The sequence below is a fragment of the Anopheles cruzii genome, chromosome 2 (assembly GCF_943734635.1).
Source record: "Anopheles cruzii chromosome 2, idAnoCruzAS_RS32_06, whole genome shotgun sequence".
In the NCBI taxonomy this organism is placed as follows: Eukaryota; Metazoa; Arthropoda; class Insecta; order Diptera; family Culicidae; genus Anopheles; species Anopheles cruzii.
Genome location: NC_069144.1, coordinates 37,780,532 through 37,805,241, shown reverse-complemented (window position 1 = coordinate 37,805,241; position 24,710 = coordinate 37,780,532). Strand labels below are relative to the sequence as shown.

The following is a 24,710-nucleotide window of genomic DNA, read 5'->3' as shown; positions in this document are numbered from 1 at the left end:
TCTCCCATCGGCACGGAATGCTGGAGAGTTTTCCGAAATAAGTGAAAGTTGTGCGTCCAAAAATCTGTTGATTTTCGCTGTGGATTTTGTGAAACCACGGGAGGTGAAACCGGATGTACCGTTTAATACGCGATTAATCTTTTTGTGTCCCGCAAGCGAAAGTATCTGAGCACCTAACCGAAGGAAGTGTCTTGATTTTGCGAGGCGCGCGAAACTGATGGTCACCAAAAGGTCGAAGGACCGCTACACAGCTTCCCAAGCATCGGATTTGTCTTGAAAATTCCTGTCGCTATCACCACAGCAAATAGTAAGCTACGGGAGCTTTGGAAACGCGAAAACTCAGCTGGTTGTTGCCAGGCAAAAACAGCAGGCAATGAAAATGCATCGTTGGCAAGAAGTGCCCCGGTGCCGGAAAGTGATGGGCGAAATACGGTGACTGAGTGTGTGTGTGTGTGTGCACGTTTCATTTTGTGTGAATTATTTTTGAGTTTTTAAACGCGTCTAACAAAAACTCCAAAGCGGTTTCAAGAGCTGCATTGGCCATTAGTAGAGTCTTTGTATCGGGCCAAAAGGAATCAGAAGTGACCAGTGTGACAGTTCCACAATGGAAACGCTAGCGGAAACGAGTCTCCCGGCTGGATTGCGCCGCCCGGAACATCCGCTTCTGCCAACGTCCCCGGACGGTGAGCAATCGCCCCGAAACATTATCGGCACCAGCCCGGGAGGGAGCAGCGGAGCTGGCCACCACCTGCTAGAGGATCACTCACAGTCGTCGCAGGACGACAGTGGCAGTGTGGTGAGCCCAGCGGCCGATGCGGAAGAAACGATCGAGAACATCGAGAAGGAGTTGAGTGAATCCTGTGCCGACACGGACTCACAGTCCAACCCGGGGCCACAGCAAACGCGCCAGGATGATCCGGGAGCAAACCATCCGGACACCCGATCGTTGGGCGCAAAGCCGGAGGTGCCGCCGGTAGCGAATGGTGCTGGGATCACCCTTCCTAAGGCCATTTCCGGCGGCAAACCGATGGCCATGCGCGACTTTGACCGGAAAATGAACAAGGCGCGAGGGCGACCGAAACGGAAAGGCATGGTGGCCATGTATCAAAGTGAGGTAAGCGTCATTGGTCGGAGTTCCTGCAACACGCCTGGGTTGCATCACAGTCTGAAAGTAATGAATCGTAGGCACCTTCGGAACCTCGGAACAGATGCTCCGAGATTCGAAATCTTCATTAAAATAGGTTATCTGGCTACTCGCTATTCTATTCTGTTGGAGGAAAACTTCCAACTCTGTGTCACCGGAAACGTTTTTGCTTGATCATCTATCCTCACCAAAATCTTCAATCCGTTTCAAATAACGAATGTATGTTTCAAGATTTGTGAAGTTTATGTTCAAAGCTTGCTCCGTTGTTGCAATCGTAACCTGTTTCTTAAGCCCGGTCCACACGCTACGACTTCACTGATACTTTAGTCTGCGTATACTAAAGTTGTTATCGGGCCGTAGTAGTCTGTGGAGCGTCCACACGTTACGACTTCATAACGACTTGCGTCGGCTTTAATTTTCTATGACGGCGACTGCTAACAATGACTAAAGTCGTTACAACTTCCCCGTCCACACGTTACGATTTGTCGCCATCGATGCGGTTGCACAGACTATCAGTGAAGTCGTAGCGTGTGGACCGGCTTTTAGCCACATTGGATCACATGTTCCAGAATCAGGAATGAAACAGTGGAATCCATTGCTACATTGATCAAAAAGTTATCATTTGCAACAATGTAATGTGTCAGAACGCTTGACCATCGTTGAACCATTGTCATTAATCATAATGGCTAAGGTGAATAAGGCATAGGGGGATGTCCAAAGAATATTTGTCAAAAGAAAACATAATTTATCAGTTATATCGTGCATCGGTGTGAAGATCAAGGCTGGACCGCTTTTAAAAAAATATAACGTAGTTTTATTCTACCGATTCGTCTTGCTGATCAGATCGAAGCAAGCTTTCGATGCTGGCTGCCCGGTATTGTCCTCTTTTTACATGGAGTACTTATTATAGTATGGTTTAATGACTAACTATTAACGTTCCATTTCTTGAGTAACGGTGGCACGGTACCGCTACTAGAGCCTATGCTACTGGAAAGCACGCTCGGTGCTGGAGGAATCACGGGGCAAGTACACTGGCTGTTCCAGTGGTAATCACAGCGCTTCTGCTTGTCATTCCAGTACAGATTGGTGGGGCACTTGAACTGCTGTACGCAACCCTCAGAGCATCCCAAATACTTGGTGCAATCCATCGGATCTGCCCAGTAGGTTGGTTTTTCTGCGCCAAACTGTGGACAGTGTGGGTCTACGGGTGGTCTTGGTGTGGTCACTGCAGGAAACTCTGTCGAAGGTTTATCCGGGGTCGCTGTTGCTTCTGGAGTTGGATTTGGTGTTGGCGGGTCCGTCACAGGAAGTTCCTCAGTTGTCGATGATGGGTGCTCCGTAGAAGCGGCTGTCGTAGATTGTTCTGTTGTCGGAGAGGGCGACTCGGTCACTATCGGAGGTTCTGCGGAGGTCGAAGTTGAGGCCGGTGGGTTCGTAGAAGGATCCGTCGAAGTACCTTCTGGTGTCGAAGGTTTATCAGGGGTCGATGTTGCTTCTGCAGTTGGATTTGGTGTTGACGGGTCCGTCACAGGAAGTTCCTCTGTTGTCGATGATGGGTCCTCCGTAGAAGCGGCTGTCGTAGGTTGTTCTGTTGTCGGAGAAGGTGATGGTGCTTCTGTCACTGCCGTTGAAGGTTCTGATGAAGATTCTGCGGAGGTCGAAGTTGAGGCCGGTGGGTTCGTAGAAGGATCCGTAGATGGACCTTCTGTGGTCGGCGTAGATGTTGGCGGGTCTGTTGGAGGGCCCGTTATGGTCGGCGGCACCGGTGAAGGTGTCGCTACAGGGGTGCACTGAGCATTCTCCGGGTAGTCACAAACATCGATGTTACTGTTGAAGTGCAATCCGGCGGGACAATCGAACTCGTACGCATCCTGCTGCCGACATTCGTAGAACTTGCTACAGTTTGTCGGATGCACAAAGTACACCGGGTACGGTCGGTTAGGAGCCGTACAATTGGGGTGATTCGGAATCATCGGTCCGCTCTGTGCACCAACCGCCGCCACAACCCCCAGCAGGGTGAGCATGGTTCCGACGAAGCCTAAAGCAAAAAATTGGATTTAACCAGTTTTCACTTTCGTACTGACGCCTGTTGCTGCTTCTGGGGGCGCTGTTCGTGAGCCACCTAACCTTACCTTTCATACTGCAATAGGTGACGATTCGTTCACTGCAGTCTACAACTGGTATCAAGAGAAGAACGAAGCATAGATTTTTATACTCGCGACCACCGGTGAAGTGTAGCGTGTAATCTTTCCTGGCCAGTGTAAGTCCCCGTTTTCAGCTTATCACCCGACCGATGAGTCGTAGTAGTAGGATAATATCGCTGAGTAAAGTTGTAAGTGATCCTCCGATGTGACGCCACGGAATGCTTGTGAACTACGCAGGTGTTACGTACTGCACTTGAATGCATTGATTTGGCGTCACCCGAAGAGGGCTGATTTAGTGTCTTAACACACTCGATGCCATCCATTCCAATTCGCAATCCAGTTACAGTTTGGTGATTAGAAAGATTCAAAAGTACTTGAAAGAGGCGCTTCGCTGGTGAAGAAACCTTGACGCGTATTCAACTTCCCTCCATGTACCTTCCGCTCCAGAACGCTTGTCTTCATCGCATCTCCTCTACTTTTCAGATAAGCGAAAACAAAATCGGCATTAAGCTGTGTATAAAGAAAGCATCTGATGCAACAGTACAACAACCAAAGAAACCGAGCCGCAAGCGTGCCCGTAAACCCAGGAGCCTTAACGAGGATAGTTCGGACGAGACGTCACCGGAGAAGCGCAACCGGCGGACCGAGAAGCCGCGCAAGACGAACAACAACACGGAAAAGCGCGGCGCTGAGGAGGACTTCAAGCCGCCCGAAGACCAGAGCGTCTGGGCGAACCGACTACCGGAGCACGTGTTGCATACGGTAATGAAACTGCGCCTTACGCGACGTTTCCACTTGCCATCCAGTAATGGAGTTCGTTCCTTCCTTTCCCTTACAGATCTTTAAAAATATCGTACAGGAAGAAGGCAGCGTACCGGCCATGATACGGTTGTCGCGCGTCTGCTCGACGTGGTACAAAGTGTCTCAGTCGCCGTCCCTGTGGCGAACCGTCGATCTCGGGACGTGGACGAAGGATCGGTTCAAGACGGAGCCGAAGCTCAAGTGGCTGATCGAGAACCGACTAAAGCACGCCACCGAAGTGGGGCTGGGTAAGCCGGAACCGGAATGCAGTGTCTTGTGTGGCACGCGAATATGTGTTTAATGCCGTTCTCTGCTTCCCGCCAGGAAATTGGAAAATTACGAACGTGCAATGTGTGCTGGAAAAGCTGGTAGAGTTTGCGCCCAATCTGGTCGGCATTACGCTGACCGGCTGGAAGGCCCTGACATCCGACCACCTGCTGTTTCTGGTGCAACACTTTAAAAGATTGGAAAGCATCGATCTCAGCTCGATCAATGTAAGTTCTTGTTCGGCTTCAAGAGGATTCAAGCACCTTAAACTCAATCCACGGTCCGCTCTTCCACAGGCTGAGGTAAACGCCAATAAAACGGCCGTTGGCCAAACGTCACTGTGCAATGCCATCACGGAGATGGGTAGCCGGCTTACCCATCTGCATCTGGCCCACAACCGGCTCAGTGGAATCCCGCAGATCGTCAAAGGCCTCTCGGTGAGACTGTCAAACCTATCGAAATGGTGAAACGAGAGGATACTTATTTTCCCCGTTCTCGTTTTTCTGCCTCCAGACGCACTGTCCGAATCTGGTGCTGCTAGATATGTCCAACGTTAGCACAGTTGCCATCTCGCACGGTATCCTCCATATCGAGCAGCTTCAGCACGGCTGCCAGAAGCTTAAAATACTCCGGATAACGAACTCACACATCAATCTGAGCATGGCGACGCTCCAGGAACAGGTACGAGAGAGAAAGAAAGTTTCAAATGTTTTTTTCGCGTTTGCCTTTATTTATTTTGTTGTTTTATCCTCCAGATGGAATCACCCGGTTTTCCGGCCTTGGAGGAGCTATCCGTCGCGTCGCTCTCGGACGAATCCCGGTTGTTTAACGACGAGTTTCTGCAGCGCATCCTAAAAACCAGCACGCAGCTGAAGCTGCTCGACGTCCGAGGATGTTCCCGCCTTACGCACGACAGTCTCATTCGGCTGCCGACCTGGGACCTGAAGCACCTCTTTCTGTCCGGCTGCTCACTCACGAGGGACACGAGGTGCGCACTCGGCAATCGCAGACGGCTTTGTCTAAACTATAAACCTGTTACACTACTCTCTGATATCTTTATAGTTCCGGCCTGGAGTTGATTGCCTCGAAGTGGGCCCACAGTTTAATCGAGTTCGATCTGGCGTGGGCCAACGCCACCAAGCCACTCGACGATGCGCTCAAAGCGCTCGCCGATAAGGGCTCGGAATCGCCTTTGAAGTGAGTGAAGGGAGAGGTTTGGGGTCGTATTTGGGCGCTTCCGTTAGCTAACGAGCCATTCTGTCACCTTTTTTCCCAGTCATCTGAACCTGTGCGGATCATCGGTTTCATTGGAGGCAGTGAAGGAGGTCCTCGCCAACTGTCCGCACATCAACTCGATCAACCTTGCCTCCTGTCGCGGTCTTCCACGCGGCGTGAAACGGCTGCTGCAGGGCGCGCAAGAGATTGCCGAACTGCGGGAGAATCTCGGCGTCACGCTCAAGCGCCCGCCGCCGCCGCCGCCACGAACGACGTCTCCGAGAGACGACTGAAATGGGGCGCGGCATCCAGTTGCACATATTACAAAAAGACTATTGTGTGATAAACTAGAGATAGCGTTGAATCGAGACAAAAACGTAAACAGAGACACAAACATACACAACAGCCATCGGGGCGAGCAACGCTGTGAAGCAAGTCCCTTCCCTGGCCCTACACTACCCTGATGAGCGCGGGTTCACAGCATCGGGATAGTTCGCATTTCCGTACCTTTTAACAGGGCTTGATTCTACCCTTCAATTTCGTGGCCGAAGTGTCCGGAATCCTAATTTTCTCCTTGTTGCGTTCACCTTTCTTTCCAAGCTGTTGTTTTTTTTTTGATGATTTTCCACTCAAAAGATCTCACTCTGTACCTAAATTTTTTAAACTAGCAATGCGAACTCTATCCGGCGGCCTTCGTCATTGCAATCAAAAGCAGGAGGGAAACAAACTCGTATCTCAACCATCCTCCGTAAGGATTGTTTTATTTCGTTTAATTATTGACGTTTTCGGTTTAGTGTTTAGGGAGCTTCACGAGGCGCAGGTTTTATCAAAAGCACCGGCCTGAACGCCGCTTCAATTAGTTTCGCCCATGGAATTCGGCGTGGCGTGTACATACATAGCTCTGTACAGCAACTAAGGGTTTTGTTACTAAATTGTGTCAAAACTAATTCCGTATTTCGTTTTAAAATGTATCAACCATTAACCTGTGTAACCTGTCCTAGAGCAATAATCGTTTGTTACTGTTTTTTGTGCTGCCATGCCTCTCCATTACACGCAACAACAGCAGGATCAGAACACAAAAGTGGCATTAGCTTTCTGTGAACCAGCCGGTTTCGGTTCCGAGTGTGCTTCGAGTGAAAGAGTCGTTACACTGTTTTGTATAAAGTGCACCGTAGTAGTTTAACCTTAAAAATACAAAACAAAAATGTTGCAATAATTTTTCCTGTGAATTAGTGATTAGCAAATATCAGTAAAACAGAACGCAACCGCAAATCACGCAAATCACGTTTCACCGTTGTTTTATAGCAGAGTTAACAGAAGAGATCGGCGGACGTTGATCGACAAGAGGTACGGTTTCGGGCCGCCGGTGCGTGTGTGCAGTAGTTTGTTTATCAAATCCAATCTTAGATCCAGCTAGCCGATAAGAGATAAGCCTGTTATTTAAACGACGAAAACATAATATTCATCCACAACAAGGTGCCGCCGCTGGCATGCAGTTTTGTGCCCGCGAAGACAGAGAGAGAGAGGTTAGTGAATGGAGTGAACATCTACAAAATGAAGAACCCGTTGTGAGTCGGTAGAAAGTTGTAACTCGTAATGAGGTGAGATAATTCGTTTATACGTAAAAAAGCGCACGATCGCGTATAAGGATGAGTAACGTAGGGGCGTAGAGAGTCTGGCATGGGCGAGCAACAAACACAACACTCACGAGATACACGGTAGAGTGTAACAAGTGCTAGGGTAAATTGACAGAGCTACGACCGATCGGCCACACGCCTCGGGTCCAACAATGTGCTGTCCCGGTGTCGTTGTCGTTGTTGTAATTGATTTGATTGCCTCCACCCGGTCTTAAGGTAAGTGCTTAGGGCTAACGAATCAAAACAAAATCAAACAAAAATGCATTAAGGCCAGCGTAGGAAGAGGGGGTGCTAGTGAACAATTGACAAAATGCCACGCGACCCACTGAGACCCACAACAAGTGCAAACCTTTTTTAATAAAAATAATCCGTACGGATCCGAACTCTCGATCGAGAGGAAACGTTACGAAAGTCCAAAAGGTAGTAAATGCAGTAAGTAAATAAATAATCAAACATCAACAGTTTCCAAAAAAAGGCAGTAGAGTAGACAGTCGTGCGAGTGGTTTTTGGGGGCAAGCGAGACAAATGTGGCGGGATCGTGAGCGTAATTTAAGAAAACTGAATCCCCTTTTCCAATCACGGAAGTGCAGAAGAGGGACTGCGATGGCCTTCCTCCCCGGTTCCGGCCTCGTTGAGACACCAACTGGCCCCCATCCCGAAACAAACATGCAATTAACCGATTACCGATTGGGGCACGATTGCGCGGGGCGAGTTCTATTATTGAAAAACAAACATGAATGATGAAGATTATTATTACGGTTAGAGTAGTGTTTCGTTTAAACTTATTGAAAGCAAAAAGTATATTATTGAGTAAATGTGTTTTATACAAAAACGGCGAGAACTCACAAATGGAATACAGAGAGGAGAGAAGAAAACGGCAGATCAGATAAGAAATTAAATATATAGATGATGGTAAAAAAGCCCTTCCCCGCGGCGGGTGTCCTCCCTTCTGTACCTCCTGGAATCCCCACCGAAAGAAAAATGATTTTACTCCAGTACCTTATCGATAAAAGATAAACGCATTGACCCAACGCGGTTTGTTATTGTTTAAAATTTATTCTCTAGCTCATTTCGTCTCCCTTCGATATCCAGTTACTCTTCCGTTTCTTTCTCTGCGCTTCAAGTAGCAAACCGCTGGAGCAAAATAAATATTTGTAAGAAGTTCAGTGTCAGCGTCGGCAGTCGTTTGAGTTTGTGTTCCAACACTTCCTGCTCCGTTCCGGCTTTCCGGGCCAAGTGTTGGATGGGAAGTAGAGATTAAAAACCGCCCTCTTGTGTTAAATCGCGTCCCTGCTTAGATGCGCAGATTGGGGTTGCTGTACTTGACGTACTTCAGCAGGGCGTCGTTCTCCTCACACACCCACGGTTTCACGTGATGGCAGGCCACGTCGTGCCAGTGGACACCGTCGTCGTAGAAATTGTTCAGAATGGCCAAACAGTTCTCGGAGGCACCCCCCTGGATCAGTTCGCGGTTGTCGGGCTGCGCTTTGCCGATGCCACCGCCCTCGGACCAGTCGTTCTGGTTGCGCAGCGTCGTCGGGGCGAGCTTCTGCAGTTCGGCCGTCCAGAACCACCCGTTCACGTTGGTCGGCTGCAGATCGGGCCGATCGCATCCCTTGAAGTCGCACAGCCGTCCGCTGGTCCAGATGTATTTTTGCTGCACAAACGGAGAGAAGAAATTGAACATTGTTTATCATGCAAATCGAAGATAAATTGGTCAGAAAAGATGAGCTCGAAGAAACGAAACATCGCATCACGAAATTGTTGAAGCAAAGCCGATGGATCTTAGACAGACCAGCGATAGGACATAGCAATAGAAGAAATAAATTCAAAAACCTTTCAAAACACACTCTCGCTTTATGTTACTTTATCCAGAGGTCTCGGCTCCCTTTGAACATGGCCCACCGAGTAAGGAAAGAGAGCAACTGGTAGTCTACCCGAGAAGCCACGCGAAAACGCTCAGGAGCAATGGAGCGCACTACTCTTTAAAGTTTCAGTTCCTGCGAAAATCGTAAACCGATTAATGGGCACGCAAGACAAACCCGAGAAACCGAGCACAAAAAAAATTATCGCGCACCCATCCGCATCATCATCAAACCTAACGAGCACCTGCAATACCCGCCTCGACTCGCTGGGGCATAATTCGGTCCTTCCCTCTTCTGGTTTTTGCATCTCAACGCCCGGCTAAAGGTTAAATGAAAAATTCCCATCAACCCAGCTGAGAGCCCACGGCCACGAAAGCCGAAAGTTTTCCACGATCCTCGTGCAACCGCCGCCGCTGCCGCCCATCGTGCGGTTCAGCATTTCCATGCGGTCATAATTATCGTCCGGGCGGGCATTACGTCACACGCACATTTTGGACCCACATCCGATCGGTCGGTTGGTCACGGGGCCACCGGTCGGTCGGGGAGGAGGATTTTCACACTCATAAATCGCCCCCCGGGAATGTGATCATCATCGTGTCGACCACCCGATCGAAGCACACGGCGCTATCACCGGCCGATGGCCTCGGAGGAGAAGCGGAGCTTTCTGGAGGCTTCGGTGTGTTTATCTAGTGGCTCGCCCAACGCCCGAGACGTGAAGGCAAATAAGGCACTAGAGGCACAAATAATAAACACTCCTAAAAGCCCAGCGGACCTTCGTTGAGTTCCATCGGTGCGTGGCCACTCTATTGGGTTGCGAGAGGGCCGGCGGCCCCCGAAAAAGGGCCAAACACTCCTCCTTCGGGGACTAACGATGCAGCGGGGCTTGAGTAACTTTTGTGAATGCCATGCCATGCCAGCAGGACAGGGATTGTGTAACCGGCCAATCGACGATGGAATCCCCTCGGAACGCATTAATTCACGATGAATCTTCCTATTAATACTCGTAAGATGGCTTTAAAAGTGTCCATTCGAACCAAATAAAAGAAATGGGTTATGGCACAAACAGCATGCGGAATCGAGGACCGACCGACCGAGGAGCACCATCCTGCGAGGAGCTTGTCAACCGGTTTAAGGGAAAGTGGCCGATGGGCAAGATAATAAGGTACCAAAAAAAAGCACCATCCTTGCGGCTCCTGGCACACTCTGGGGCCCAGCTTTCTCTCTTTCCTTAGCAGCCCCCGGGCCAAAAACCGGAAGGGGTGGCCGCCCGGCACACAATGGGCGGCTGTTTAATTTGCAATATTTTATGAAGGCAAAAAGTGGACACTCGTTGTCCTGTCGTTAAAACAATGATCAACGGACGTAAGGATACCGGACACGGTGCATTCCGTGCTCTGGTGCCGGTGCAACAGTTCCGTTTCACAGGGCGGACCCACCCCGCGCCGCCGCCGATCGACAGAATAAATAATGCGACAAAAAGTGAAAGCCGAACCCCCGACCGACCGTCCGTGGGCCTAGTTTGTCATTCACGACGTGCGACGTCCGACACGCACCTAACCTAACCAAAGACGCGTAACCTCAAAAACGCAAAAATGCAAAGCGGACCACTGCGATCGCGGTCGGCGCGTTTGTTTGCAGCCGCGATGGAATGCATCGGCGCGGATGACATCACGGGGGGCCATGCAGGGCAGAATATTGATGAGCTGGAGTAGCCAAGCCACGCTGAGCCAATAGATAGCGCGCGCGTCCTCCTACTACCATACTGCCCGGACGTTCCGGAGACATTGTAAAGCTTTTGTTGCCTCCGTCATCAACGTCACAACCGTCGGGCCGCGGAAGGTCACACACCGGACCCGGAGGGAGAGTTCCAGATCCAGAGGAGCCGTGTTATGCAAGCGTCGGCCCCGCGCGCACATCGCGATATCGGCGTCCGATGGTCACATTTTATCGCTTTATATCGGGGGATCGGGGGTGCCCCGGAGCCTCGGAGTGATTCCGTAATACACCGATCTGCGAGGAGATGCAACTAATGCTCCACCCGGTGCCCGGTGGCCGGTGGCCGTTTGCTTCCGGGGGCCTCACGATGGCATAACCGATAATCACACACCCACCGTCACCGCCATAGAGACATCAAATGTCACATCCAGTGTGCAATCGGAGTCAATCTTCTTCACGGGCCGCCCCTCTCGCGGCCGCGGCGCGACGTGCCGGGCGTGATTTATTGTGACAAGCCGACAAGGGCCCACCAAGGCCAAGGGCCAAAACATAGGCCCGAGTTCCAGAACATTGTCTTGCCGCCGGGTGCTTTATGAGGTGTTTCGTGCCCTGGGGGGGGCGGCTAGTGGGACAGCACCCCTCGACTCGACTTACCCGGCCTTCGACGATTCTCTGCTTGATCCACTCATTTTCCGGGCTCGTCTCGACCGACACGCTGTCCATGCAGCGCTGGCGGCAGAAGTTCCGCGCGTCCAGCCAGTCCTTCTCGACGCCTCGCTGGGTTGGGTCACGCCACGAGAAGAAGTACCTAAGCGACGGGATGGAGACGGATACAAAACAGGTGTTTAATTTTGTTTAGAGAATTCTTTGCAGAATGATGAACGGTGAAACGAGTAAATCAAAATTACAATTACTTAGACTGGATCGTCAACCGATCGATTTTTTTTCTTTGCAGTTTACTACTTGAATCGTTCTTCTAAAACAAATGTGTTAGAAATATGATAAATGCTCGAAACAATAATATTCTAAACAAATAACTATTGGCTGCCTGAAATAACTACAAAAATACGATCGGATTGGAAGATCGGATCAAGAGCGGCTGTTCAATTATGTCTCAGTTGATCAATAAGACAGGCGCCAAGCTTTCCTCCAAAAAAATGGATACCAGCATGTGAATAAATAAATGTAAAGAACGCGCAGCGATCCAAGTCAATAAACCCATCTCGGGGAGGGGCTCTCTCTCCCTCTCTCTGGCACCGAAACGATCACTGACGGAGAGGATGTGGAAACATTCCAGCATCCGGGCGTGAAATGACTCAACATGTTCCAACAACACCGTAGGCATATTACAATAAATATTCATAGGCATATCCCAGCGCGGCGGACCAACGACCGCTCGACAAACCCCAACTCCGCCTGTGGCACGCTAGAACAGGTTCTAGAACATAATTTATTCGAGAGAAAGTAGCCCAACAACCTTTGGGCGGAGCGCGCCTTCCGTTCGAGTTCGCTTCCTCGATTCTAACCGATCGTGCCTTTTTATTCCCCGTGTGCGTACGGGCCTAGGTTCCAGGGAGCTAGCTGGCTTACATCATAGCCCCTCTTTCTAGGCCGGGCAGCGCGAAGCCTGCTCTGTTTTGTTTTGCTTCGTACCAGGAAGTCGATCGTGCACGTTTTGAACCCTTCCCAGAGATTATGCTAAGACCTCTCACATAAAGCTCCAAGTGACATTGTTTATCGGGCTCTCCGGGCGAGCTAACAAGGCCCCAGTTGGGATCGATTCGTGGATCGAAGCGGGATTAAAGCCCAAACAATGGCGCGCGCAGCAAAACAATGATACAAAAGTGAAGCCAATTTTTCGCCCCGATACATCTCCGCTAAAGACGGCGCTTAAAATGCCATAAGAAAAACGCATCCCACGGCGCATTCTGGCCACCGTTCTCACGCTACGATGTTTTCCACCTGTTTATCACTGTGCCCCATCAAAAGCGGCGGACCCCGGCGGCGGACATAAATTCATTGAGCCGCAGCCAAGAGCCGCAGCACATAATGCCATCGAAAGTGGTACCGAGAGGTACGTACACCGCGCCCGTGGGGGTTGCGCAAGGAAATTGACGCGTGACGTAAGGGTGGCGGCTGCGGAGACGATCGAGATCGAAACCGCGAGGAATCGAAATTCATCCAAAAATAAAAACAAGTTTTTTGGTGCACCACTTTCTCCGTAAAAACAGAAACAAAACCACGAACCACACGCGAGTGCCGCCGTCCCGCGGGTTCGTAGCCGGCGCCGAAGTCGTTGAAGTCTTTCGTTGCAAAGCGACCACGCTTACCCTTTGCCGTCCGGTGCCCGCTCGTGGACGATTCTGTTGGAGCAGAGGCCAGGATTCGGTGCGTCGAGCGTTCTGCCGTTGGGGAACTGTGCGGCCGTGAGGCCGACGAGGCCTATCGCTATCAGAACGAGCTGCTTCATGCTGCTTGTGTTCCTGGAGGTTCCGGGTTCCGTTTTCTTTCGCACCACCACGTTCGCGGGCTCTCGTTTTTTTGTAAACTCTGTAGAATGTGAACGAGAATAAAACGTGGGTTTTTTAATGCACGAAACACCAACTGTACGAAACTATGCCTAAAATGTTTAAAGTCCACTCCGAACGCAACGACAATTTGCTGCCGCTTGCATTGAATCAGGGTTCCGATCGCAAAAAGGATCACCGAAACCGTAACCTATACGAAACCAACACCACTGCGCCACACGCACACGACGTACCTTACTCTCGATCGTGCGGCCCACTGCCTACTGAGGAGAAAAACTCCCGTACACCATTATTTATAGAGATGAAGATGGCACACATGACCGCTGCGGCTTGGTCGTGGGAGAAACGCCGAGCCTCGGAAACAACCACCGACGGCACGACTCAACGGGTCGCGGATCGGAACGAGACAGCAAGCAAGCGTATTCGGCCTCGGGAAGAAAGAGAAACCGGAACGGCGCAGGAGGAATCAACTTGTGCGTGTCACAATGGCACCCACCGGGAGGGTCCGCCGCCGCCGCCGGGATAAGGAAACAAACGGCACCCGAGTGAGCGAGGGAAATGCTTGCTGCGCACGAGCAAAAGAGAGAAAAGGTCTGATCCGGCCTTCCCAGACACTGGTCCCTGGACTTGGACGCCTTGAAGGAGGAGCCCAGGCCTCGATCCCTGATCGTGATCTAGGCAACGTACATTTGCGACCCTCGTACCCTCCGGAGTGTCCTAATTTTTAATCCATGACCGTTTCATGGTAAGCTCTTGATTTAAAATTAATATTGTCGTTTCTATTCAACAACACGATCGAACGATCTAAACCAATTCAAACTAACCGGAACAACGTACCAATCGGAAAAAGGGTCCACAAAGCACACGTCACAAGCTCGCGATGCGGAAAACTATGACTCAATCGGTGGGCTTGGTTACCGGACACTCCTCTGCCTCGATTATCCCATTTATCGCACATGCTTACCACTTTTCACAGCCCGTTTGGTTTGCGGACGAAAGTAAAAGCTGCCACTTTGCCTAAATTTTTGTTTACCTCCTACTTTGTTCCGCAGATTGTTTACTGTTTCGTTATCCCGGCAAACGTCTCGGTTCGCCTCTCGTTGAAGTCCAGCTCGGAAGGCATTCTTAAAAGAAAATCATCAAATTAACTATACCATCGAGTGTCTGTCAGAACTGATGATGGGAAGAAGCGACCCCGAGATCGACCATATGCGTGTTCAACCCCGAAACGTTCCTCTAGAATAACGATTCTTGCTCCCCGGAGCCCTAAACAATCGCCATTTAACGAGCCTACCTCAACGCTAAACGCTTTGGCTTAGAACCTGGGCCCGATCAGATAGACCGCTCGTGCTACGGTCAATTTATCTCCCGATCCTGGCTTGTCGTGCCCTGCAGTGTCACAGTTCACAGTGGGGTGTACCACCTTCCGACCCCTGGGAAGGCACACGATCGCGCTCAAGAGGATCCGCGCCTTATCTGCGGTCCGCATCACCATCTTTGACAGCTCTTTGGGCATTGTGGGCCTCAGGAATCAACCTCGTCGTCGATCATCCGTGTGCCTCATTATTGGTGCCAGTGGAACGTGACGCGTCTGCGCGCGCGTCCACCTTCAACTTGATCTTCGACGCCCATTCTGGGGGATCTTCAGACTCACTCGGTTCCGTGTCGTGGGATACTCGGTAACACACACACACAGAAAAAAGGGCCCCGGGAAGTTCTCACCCCGGAGGCCCTCACGAACCTTTGGGGGGACGATTGTGATTTCACTTTCCTTTCGTCGCGCAGTGTTTGGATGACGCGAATTGTGCAACCGATGGGTCCGCGAGTTAACCGGGGCTTGATCCCATCCGTCAACCTGAAACGTGTGAATTATTTCTCGCATCTCGCACTGATTGGTCCACTTTCAGCGTTCGGTATCGCGGTACTCATCAACATCCGGGCAACATTGGCCGTGGCACAAAACGTGGCCGTGGCTATCGGGCCAACATTCTGGGATCTGCCCGTTTGAGCTCTCTCAAAATGGCCGCCGCCGTGACGATGGCCCTCCGGTTGCATTATCATTTAACCAAACACCCAAAGAGGGCCATCGTCGGGCGTCGCGCGTCGTCGGAGAAAGTGGACACAAATATTTAAATCACGCCACGGCGCGGCACGGTTCCGTTACGCCAGGCGAAACGCCGCGGTCCTCCGGCTATGCGAGGGCGGACGGGGCGGGGAACTGTCGCCAAAATATATTTGCGTTCAACGTACGACCGACCGACACGTTGGCCTGGTGGTGGAGCCTTGGAAGGTCGGTATCGTCGTCGCGTCGCGATGGCACGGAAACGAGCATCTTCTGCATCTCTCTGCACATCATAATGTTTGTCCGGCACTTAATGTGTCGTTTTATCGCCACAACTCATTCGTGGGCCTGACGGTGGTGAGCCGTGCAAATGCACAAAACGCTTCAACGCGTCGCTCCCCATCGATTTGTTGCGCAATGGGCGGCAGGAAACAATTTGCTACATTTTTTCTTTGAAAGTGAAATAGAATTTGCGGCCAATCCAATAACTATTGCTGACGCTCTTTGTTGAGCGGTTTTCCCATTTATGAAGTGCTCTACTATTATAAATGATAATGGTCGACGTGTGCTTAAATGTAACTGATTTTAAACTAAAAATGAAAGCCTTCAAAAATGGTAACCAACAAAGTGTCCGTACCGTTTAAACGTCGAAACAGAAGGACACAGCAATAGAAGTGTGATCAACAGTGTGTGTGTGTGTGTGTGGGATCACAAGATAGGTAGATAGTTTTCTAATAATAAAACAATATATCAGTCATCTTTTAAATATTCATTTCTTTTTTTCTATTTTGGGAAACTTACGAGATCATCCTGCTTCGCAGTAGGTCAATCTCTTCGTCGTGCCCCATTGGAGGCACACGAAGATGGTCGCCATCGATCGCCAGGAGGTGCGCGACGATCCATCGTGTACGGCGCCAGGGAGCATATCTTCCACCGGGAAGATCATAACTTCCGCATTCTATTGCTTCACTGTGTTGTCGGCCGCATTGTCGATCGAGTGGCCTGCGACACTTGCCTGGGCACACGCACGAAAATTGGACACCTGTTTCGTGTTTAATTTGAAACGGAACACTGTTTTCATTTCCAAGCCAGAAGAAAGCCATCGATCGATCGATCGATCAGTACGTTACCGAACCGAACAGGAAGTCGTGTCCGCGTGCCGTGAGCCGGCCGAACGAAACAGGATTTTGTGTGATCGTTCGTCCATCTTTGGGTGGGTCGTGCTGCGAATAAACTTGCTTGCCGTCCCGAAACCGGTAGGTGGAATGTTTTAAAAATACAAGATGACCAACAATGACAATCGCCTAAATCGCGCCGTACTGAAATCAACGGCGCGATTCCTATTCCTCGTCGTTTGACCCAAATAAGTGGGCAATTTTGTGTCCTTTCGCATATCACATTTATGGCCCTAGCAAGGGCAAGCCATTTTACTCATCGCGCATCAATTGCATTCGCTTTCAATTGTTTTAGCACCACGCCTAACCTCAAATCATCACGCATCACCCCGATTTGTCATTGGCAAAACGGAACGAAACATCTCGAACACACGGCGGCTGTATTACATATGCACCGGGCGTCGGGGTGCATGTGTTGCACTCGGAGCCGGTCACGTACCTTCTTTATGGTGTGCCCTTCCGTAGCTTGGCCGTACGTGAACCGTGGGCCGAATTATCGACTCGTGATTTGATAATTTATGCAAATCTACCAGATACCATCGGGTTGCATAATCATCCAAGGAAAGCATTGTTCGGATCCGTTAGGAAACCTTTTTTTTTGTTTTGGATCACCGAAGGACGCTGTTTCCTTAAAACTAGAACAGTTCCGTAGATGGTAGCGGATGGCCTTGAAGTCGTTCGTATTTAGATGAGTGAAATGAAATGAAATTATCTTTCACTGGAACATTGATTTTGCGCAAAGCATCGTGCGCTGTGGATCTTATGGGAATGTCAAGTCATCGAACTGGCTAGATCAATTATTTATCCCCTCCGAAAGCATTCATCACACAGGTTTCAAATATTTTCGCGTGAGGAACTTCTTAAAGGCCTAAGTTGCATGTCACGAATTGGATGATTTTTTGCGTAATACCAGCTACCGGTATGTTAACGAAGCGCATACTATTTCCATGCTTTTACTGCAACACTTTTGCTCACTAAACTCCTGAGCAATTTTAGTAAACCTTTATTATTACTACTGACCCACGCTGATAGAGCAGTCGATAACGCTCAGTTATGGGGGTGGTGCGGGACCAACATCCCCGCCCATAAAAATGATCCGTTACAGAGAGCAACAGATTGTCTCTAGTGCAAGACCGCTCAGTGGTTGTTGCCTAGAAAAAAAAATTATTAATGCTACTCCTTACACTTAATTGGAAGATTCAATTGCTGATCCATTCCGAGCTCGCTCGCTCTCTTCAACATTACATTTTCTAGGAAAAGTACCATTTATATTGTGGAGTAAACATTATTTTTCAAATCCTTTCGATCCTGTTAGATTTCTTTCTCTTTCGATAGATGGCGCTAGCGATGGTTGTCCCTTACACAATACGACGCCACTGACTTTTGCTGTCACTTATTCACGACGCCACAGAAATGTCAAAATGCAAGCTTCACATTGACGCAGTGAAATTTGGCAAAAGAAAATAATTCACAATTTCGTTACCTGTTTTTCCGTTACCATTTCGGCTGTGCTTCATCTTTTCGCAGCTGAAGGCATTGCTTGAATCTAGCTAACATGGGATTTCGCAAATGTATCGTCCCTAATTGTGCTTCTGTAGCGATCCCTTGGAACCGTATCGTCACCTTCCACAAGATTCCGGCAAACAAAGCTGTAGCCAGGCAGTGGGTCATAGCATGTAACTTGCCGGAAGGTTTTTCCCTTAACAAAATCAGTAATGTTTGCAGCCGCCACTTCCGGAAGGCGGATTTTCAGGCGTTTAAAGGCATAAAGTACGTGCTTAAGTTCGACGCCATTCCTTCGATTTTCCCTTGGACCGCTCGAAGCTCTGGATCGTCGCCGGAGATAGGACCAAACAAGGTCTGCAAATCAGACACGGAGGATGAGCAATTATACAACTGTAAGCACGAGGTTGGCGATGATGACGGTGATACGGCGCCAAAGGAAAGCACCGAACCTCCAACAAATGCCCCTCGTAGCAAGAACAGCGGCAAATTGAAACGCAGACCGGCGGGCCAACGGACAGGCAGTGGCCATCGCATCGCATTGTCGTCTAGAAAGAAACCACGCCGGGTATCTAAAGTTAGTGCTGCCGTTTCCTCACGGCACTGCACTTTCAGCATCGGGGAACGGGTGTTTGCCCGTTGGAGTGATTCGCGTAAGTTTAAGGCCACCATCAAGAGCGTGCTCGAGAACGACATGTACGGGGTTATGTTCGAGGATGGGTTCTCGAAGATTTGCAAATCTCAACACATTACCCGCATCAAGCGTCCGCTAGATACGAGCGTTCGGCAGGAACCGGAAGCGACCGACAAATCTTTTCCAGCACTGATGGTGACGGTGAAAGTAGAACCGAGCGAAACCGAGGAACCGCCTCAGCTTACGTCACTGGCTCAGTTCCAAATTCCGCAGGTGGTGACTCTGAGCGAACTTCCCGAGGTACCGCAGCAAGGCGAGTGGTGTTGCCACTGGTACAACGATTACCCGGTCGGGGAGTCGACCGAGTTGGATTTGGTCCGGGAGAAGACATGGTCGGTAGTTGTGCCCGACTGGCGTCTTCCGGAAGGTTGGACAAAGCACATCCATCAGCGTCTGACATCCGTCGGACGCATGGAGGTGGTACTGTTGACTCCGAACGGGAAACCGTTACGATCCCGGCAGGAGGTGAAACAGTATCTTGCCGCAACCGGTGGCACGTACGACACTGCGACGTACGATTTCGGACTGCACAAGAAACGAGCCAAGGCCCTCGGGTTTTATCAGTATACACAGGAATACAAGGACGCGTTCCTTTCGAAACCGGCGGCCGTGCCGGAGCTGACCAACACTGAAATTAACATCGGATCGGTGCGCGTCAAGGTTATCGACAACCTGCTGCAGTGTCCCGAACCGGACTGCCTAAAAACGTTCCGAAAAGAGAACCATCTGCAGATTCACATTAAACATTATCATAAGGAGCTGGCGAAGGACGTTGGAGAGATACCGAATGCGCAGGATCTGGCCACACTACGAACACCGGTCGAAAGTCTCGATACCCCCATCAAGATTGCCCGCAGATCCGTGGCTGGTGGACTAAAGATGCCTTCAGCAGTGATAAAGGAAGACCGCAAGAATGAAGCACTACAGATAAAGAGTGAACCGGGATCGGAGGTTAACAAATCAAGGTCGCAGAGCAAGCTGGCGAAGATTAAGCTGTTTCCGGTGAAAAAGGAGCGACGCTCAAGCAGCAACAAGGTGCGCCGGGTAGCGGTACAAAAGAGAGTGTCGGCCAAACGCGCCAAACAGGTCGCCCAACGATCGCTTCTCAACCGTCCGTTGCTGCCGCTGGAAGAGCCGGAAAGCGGTGGCTTCGATTCGATCAACGCTTCCAATACGCGCAGCAATGCGCACACACTGAACGGGAACTTGATGGAGCTGAAACGCTTCATGCACAATCTGCCGGAACCACCGATGGAATCGGCCGAATGCCAGACGATTGTGCTCCATCACATACAAAAACAGCAAAACGATGTGATCGGCAAGTTGGAAGCGATCGAGGCGCTGTTTGGTACGTTCAGTGGCGGCCACTGTTTTGCGAATATGAATTGACGATGTTTTGTCCCATTTCTCTTACTGTTGCAGGATTGGAATCGTACGACCGGACGGCAAATTTGATGGAGTCTCCAACGGCCAGAAACTACCCAAACTATTCACAGCAAAGCATTGCTGTGCTGCAGTATGATTTGATGCAGCTGAGGAAGATTGCCGCCTCGCATATGGAAATACTGCAAACTTTTACTCAGCAAGCCAATAATGTTCGTACATCCTAATTATTACTGTCACTCCTTACACAACACAACAACATAACTAAGTGTAAACAATATTCGGAGTAAACATTATTTTTCAAATCCTTTAAATAGTATAGATTTATTTTACTTTCGATAGATGGCGCTAGCGATGGTTGTCCCTTACACAATACGACGCCACTGACTTTTGCTGTCACTTATTCACGACGCCACAGAAATGTCAAAGTCCGTCAAAACCCAAGCTTTGTGACGCAGTGAAATTAAGCAAAAGAAAATATCCGCAATTTCGTCACCTCGTTTCGGTCGTTTTAAGTTCATCTTTTCGCGTCAAATGATACGCTTCTTTGCACTCGCATCCGGTTAAAGGTTTTGCTTGAATCTAGCTAAGATGGGAGGTCGCAAATGTATCGTCCCAGACTGTCCGTCTGTAGCGACCCGTCCGGAGGACCGTGGCGTCACGTTCCACAAGATTCCGGCAAACCAAGAGGTAGCCAGGCAGTGGGTCATAGTATGTCACCTGCCGGAAGGCTTTTCCCTGGACAAAATCACTAATGTGTGCAGCCGTCACTTCCGGAAGGCGGATTTTCAGGCGTTTAAGGGCAAAAAGTATGTGCTTAAGTTCGGCGCCATTCCTTCGATTTTCCCGTGGACCGTTCGAAGCTCTGGATCGTCGCCGGAAACACAGGGCCCGCCGCAGATAGAGACTGCTTCTGCACCAAACAAGATCTGCAAATCAGACACGGAGGATGAGCAAATGGACAACTGTAAGCACGAGGTTGGCGATGATGACGGTGATACGGCGCCAAAGGAAAGCGCCGAACCGAAGGCTGCTGCGGTCGTGTTACCGGCCCCTCAGATTGCCGCTCCAACAAATGCCGCTCGTAGCAAGAGCAGCGGCAAGTTGAAACGCAGACCGGCGGGCCAACGGACAGGCCGTCGCTTCGTCGCATTGTCGTCTAGAAAGAAACCACGACGGATCTCCAAAGTGGCTGCTGCCGTTTCCTCACCCAGGAAGCAGACATCCAAGAAAGCATCTTTGGCGCGGAAGCCTACCAGTCCGGATGTGGCTAGTGCCGAAGCGCACCCTAGTGGTGGTGGAACCGAGAAGTTGACCAATTTTACGCCCGGGACAAAGATTGAAGCACAGGACTTTAGCGGACGATGGCACACGGCCAGCTTGCTCGAGGTGGACACTGAGGAACGTGAAGTTTTGGTCCAGTTCGACAAGACGGACACATCGAAAACTATCCTCAACGACGAGTGGATTCCGATGGACAGTGTGAGGCTGCGGCCACTCACACTGCACGGCACTTTCAGCATCGGGGACCGGGTGTTTGCCCGTTGGAGTGATTCGCGTAAGTTTAAGGCCACCATCAAGACGGTGCTCGAAAACGACATGTACGAGGTTATGTTCGAGGATGGGTTCTCGAAGATTTGCAAATCTCAACACATTACCCGCATCAAGCGTCCGCTGGATACGAGCATTCGGCAGGAACCGGAAGCGACCGATAAAGCTTTTCCAGTACCGATGGTGACGGTGAAAGTAGAACCGGGCGAAGGCGAGGAACCGGCTCCGCTTACGTCACTGGCTCAGTTCCAAATTCCGCAGGTGGTCACTCTGAGCGAACTTCCCGAGGTACCGCAGCAAGGCGAGTGGTGTTGCCACTGGTATAACGATTACCCGGTCGGGGAGTCGACGGAGTTGGACGTGATCGGGGGGAAAATATGCTCGGTAGTTGTGCCCGACTGGCGTCTGCCGGAAGGTTGGACAAAGCACATTTATCAGCGTGTGACAGCCTTCGGACGTATGGAGGTGATACTGGTGGCTCCGAACGGGAAACCGTTACGATCCCGGCAGGAGGTGAAACAGTATCTTGCCGCAACCGGTGGCACGTACGACACTGCGACGTACGATTTCGGACTGCACAAGAGGCGGGCCAAGGACCTCGGGTTCTGTCAGTACACACAGGAATACAAGGACGCGTTCCTCTCGAAACCGGTGGCCGTGCCGGAGCTGACCAACACTGAAATCAACATCGGGTCGGTGCGCGTCAAGGTTATCGACAATCTGCTGCAGTGTCCCGAACCGGACTGCCTGAAAACGTTCCGGAAAGAGAACCACCTGCAGATTCACATCAAACACTATCACAAAGAGCTGGCGAAGGGCCTTGGAGAGATACCGAATATGCAGGATCTGGCCACACTGCGAACACCGGTCGAAAGTCTCGATACCCCCAACAAGATTGCCCGCAAATCCGCGGCTGGTGGACTAAAGACGCTTTCAGCTGCGATAAAGGAGGATCGCAAAGATGAAGCACTACAGATAAAGAGTGAACCGGGATCGGACGTTAAGGACGAAGCCAAATTGGCGGCCGATGCGCACCGGTTGTCCGGAGTGGCGATCAAACAAGAACAGGAACAGGAACGTTCGAAAGAAACCGGCATCGGCGGATTCATGGGTGATGTGTCAATGGTTAAATCCGAACCATTCAGCGGAGCGGAACGAACACCGGCCAGCGCTAGCGGTAACACATCGGCGTCCAACAAATCAAGGTCGCAGAGCAAGCTGGCGAAGATTAAACTGTTTCCGGTGAAAAAGGAGCGACGCTCCAGCAGCAACAAGGTGCGCCGGGGAGCGGTACAGAAGAGAGTGTCGGCCAAACGCGGCAACAAACGCGCCAAACAGGCCGCCCAACGTTCGTTTCTCAACCGTCCGTTGCTGCCGCTGGAAGAGCCGGAAAGCGGGGGCTATTCGTACGGGGCGGGTGGTGGCTCCGAGATGGGTGGTTCCTTTTACGACGATTCGATCAACGCTTCCAGTAGCCTCGGCATGGGTGGCTCGCTGGTCGACGACAACGGCGAAGCGATCAAGATCGTGCGGATGCGCAAGGAGGAGATCATCAACTGTGTGTGCAAGTACACGGAGGAAGATGGCCTCATGGTGCAGTGCGATATCTGCCTGTGCTGGCAGCACGGAGTGTGTCAGAACTTTTTCAAGGACACCGATGTGCCGGACACGTACGTGTGCCACATCTGTCGCAATCCGTACCGGGGTCGTTCGTCGAAACGCTACGTGCACGATCAGGACTGGCTGTACGAAGGGAAGCTGCCGGTGGCTCGGTATCATGCGGCCAATTCGCGGCATGCGCAGCGCTTCGACATTCTCAAGAATGCGCACACCCTGAACGGCAACTTGATGGAGCTGAAGCGCTTCATGCACAGTCTGCAGGTGAAGATCAACATCGCCGAGCGGAAGGACCACCCGAAGATGTACCTTTGGTCGAAAAAGTGGGAGAAAAGTCCACCGCGCGGTGCGGACGCTGTTGAAAAGTTGCACACGGCGGAAGGTGGCACTGCGGAGCAGAAACAAATGCCACAGGTCCCGGTGCCGGAAGCACCGATCGATCCGGCCGAATGTCAGGCGATTCTGCTCGATCACATCCAAAAGCAGCAAAACGATGCGAGCGGCAGGTTGCAGGCGATCGAGGCGCAGATTATTGGTACGTTCAGGTGGCGGTTCCGCTGTTTTGCGAAGACAAATTGAAGATTTTATGTCCCATTTCTCTTACCGTTGCAGGGTTGGAAGCGTACGACGAGAAGGCAGATTTGCTGGAGTCACCGACGGCCAAAAACTACCCGAAAACCAAGCAAACCATTCATATGCTGTTGAATGATTTGATGCAGCTGAAGAAAATTGCCGCCATCCATACGGAATTCAACGAACTGGCGCAGGAAACGAAACCACAAGCACAGTGAATACGGAAGCCGACATGATCCATGTTAGCGGTGGGAATTTTGTGAAGTGTTTGCAACATTGAGAAGTCCAATATAACTTGATATATTAATTTAATTTGTTTTATTTTTTGAAGAATATCACAAAATAGGACGGTTAATTTGGTTACGGGTTCGGTTCGGGTTCGGGTTCCTCAAGGGTTTGTGAACGTTATCGGTTGAAATATTTCACCGAATCGTTTGACATTGCGTACACCGTTTATAATTTCAAATTCAGTTACGGTTCAGTTTCGTAGGTTCGGGATTTGTTCGGGATTTTCAAATTCATTCTTACCCAGTGAACATAATTGGCACTCGGGCACTCAATTGCACTATGGGTAAATAGCGAACATAAAGCAACTCTAACAAGTTACTATTTTTGTAAAAGATTTCTTTATCATGGAGGAAAACATTAACGACGATATCGCGATTGTTCATGTATTTAATCTAGTAGATAATATTGCTTTAAGTTTGGAGGAAAAAAGGCTAATAAGTATTCTATCAAACGATGCAATAATAGTTCAGGAGTAATAATTTGGATGGTAAAAATTCCCACAAACGCAATGGGTTAAGCTCATCGATCATTTCATACCATTTTTTAC

At 50.3% G+C, this 24,710-nt stretch overlaps 5 protein-coding genes across 6 annotated transcripts; 3 read left to right on the top strand and 2 right to left on the bottom strand.

Moving 5' to 3' along the window:
* The first annotated feature begins 604 nt into the window (after nucleotides 1-604).
* LOC128277443 (F-box/LRR-repeat protein 6) lies at nucleotides 605-6,146 on the top strand. Its single transcript, XM_053015897.1, has 9 exons — nucleotides 605-1,114; nucleotides 3,772-4,050; nucleotides 4,127-4,337; nucleotides 4,414-4,583; nucleotides 4,653-4,793; nucleotides 4,870-5,037; nucleotides 5,112-5,344; nucleotides 5,419-5,553; nucleotides 5,633-6,146. Exons 1-9 carry the CDS (start codon nucleotides 605-607, stop codon nucleotides 5,862-5,864), a joined length of 2,079 nt encoding a protein of 692 aa, XP_052871857.1. The 3' UTR covers nucleotides 5,865-6,146.
* Nucleotides 1,936-3,150, bottom strand: LOC128277444 (uncharacterized). Its single transcript, XM_053015898.1, has one exon. It carries the CDS (start codon nucleotides 3,115-3,117, stop codon nucleotides 2,068-2,070), a length of 1,050 nt encoding a protein of 349 aa, XP_052871858.1. The 5' UTR covers nucleotides 3,118-3,150; the 3' UTR covers nucleotides 1,936-2,067.
* Nucleotides 6,147-8,275: 2,129 nt separating the features above from the next.
* Nucleotides 8,276-21,359, bottom strand: LOC128267617 (uncharacterized). Of its 2 annotated transcripts, none has more exons than XM_053004500.1 (4): nucleotides 21,345-21,359; nucleotides 13,120-13,250; nucleotides 11,444-11,597; nucleotides 8,276-8,865 (listed from the first exon to the last, which is right to left on the bottom strand). In XM_053004500.1, the coding sequence occupies exons 1-4, from the start codon at nucleotides 21,357-21,359 to the stop codon at nucleotides 8,503-8,505; spliced, it is 663 nt and encodes a 220-aa protein (XP_052860460.1). In that variant the 3' UTR covers nucleotides 8,276-8,502. The 2 variants fall into 2 exon arrangements, with proteins under 2 accessions (XP_052860460.1, XP_052860459.1); XM_053004499.1 differs by lacking the exon at nucleotides 21,345-21,359 and adding an exon at nucleotides 13,551-13,567 and having other exon boundaries at nucleotides 13,120-13,339.
* LOC128269207 (uncharacterized) lies at nucleotides 14,049-20,264 on the top strand. The gene is made up of 3 exons (XM_053006602.1): nucleotides 14,049-14,062; nucleotides 18,379-19,786; nucleotides 20,174-20,264. Exons 1-3 carry the CDS (start codon nucleotides 14,049-14,051, stop codon nucleotides 20,204-20,206), a joined length of 1,455 nt encoding a protein of 484 aa, XP_052862562.1. The 3' UTR covers nucleotides 20,207-20,264.
* LOC128267616 (uncharacterized) lies at nucleotides 20,608-24,157 on the top strand. The gene is made up of 2 exons (XM_053004498.1): nucleotides 20,608-23,837; nucleotides 23,915-24,157. Exons 1-2 carry the CDS (start codon nucleotides 20,726-20,728, stop codon nucleotides 24,091-24,093), a joined length of 3,291 nt encoding a protein of 1,096 aa, XP_052860458.1. The 5' UTR covers nucleotides 20,608-20,725; the 3' UTR covers nucleotides 24,094-24,157.
* Nucleotides 24,158-24,710: the final 553 nt, after the last annotated feature.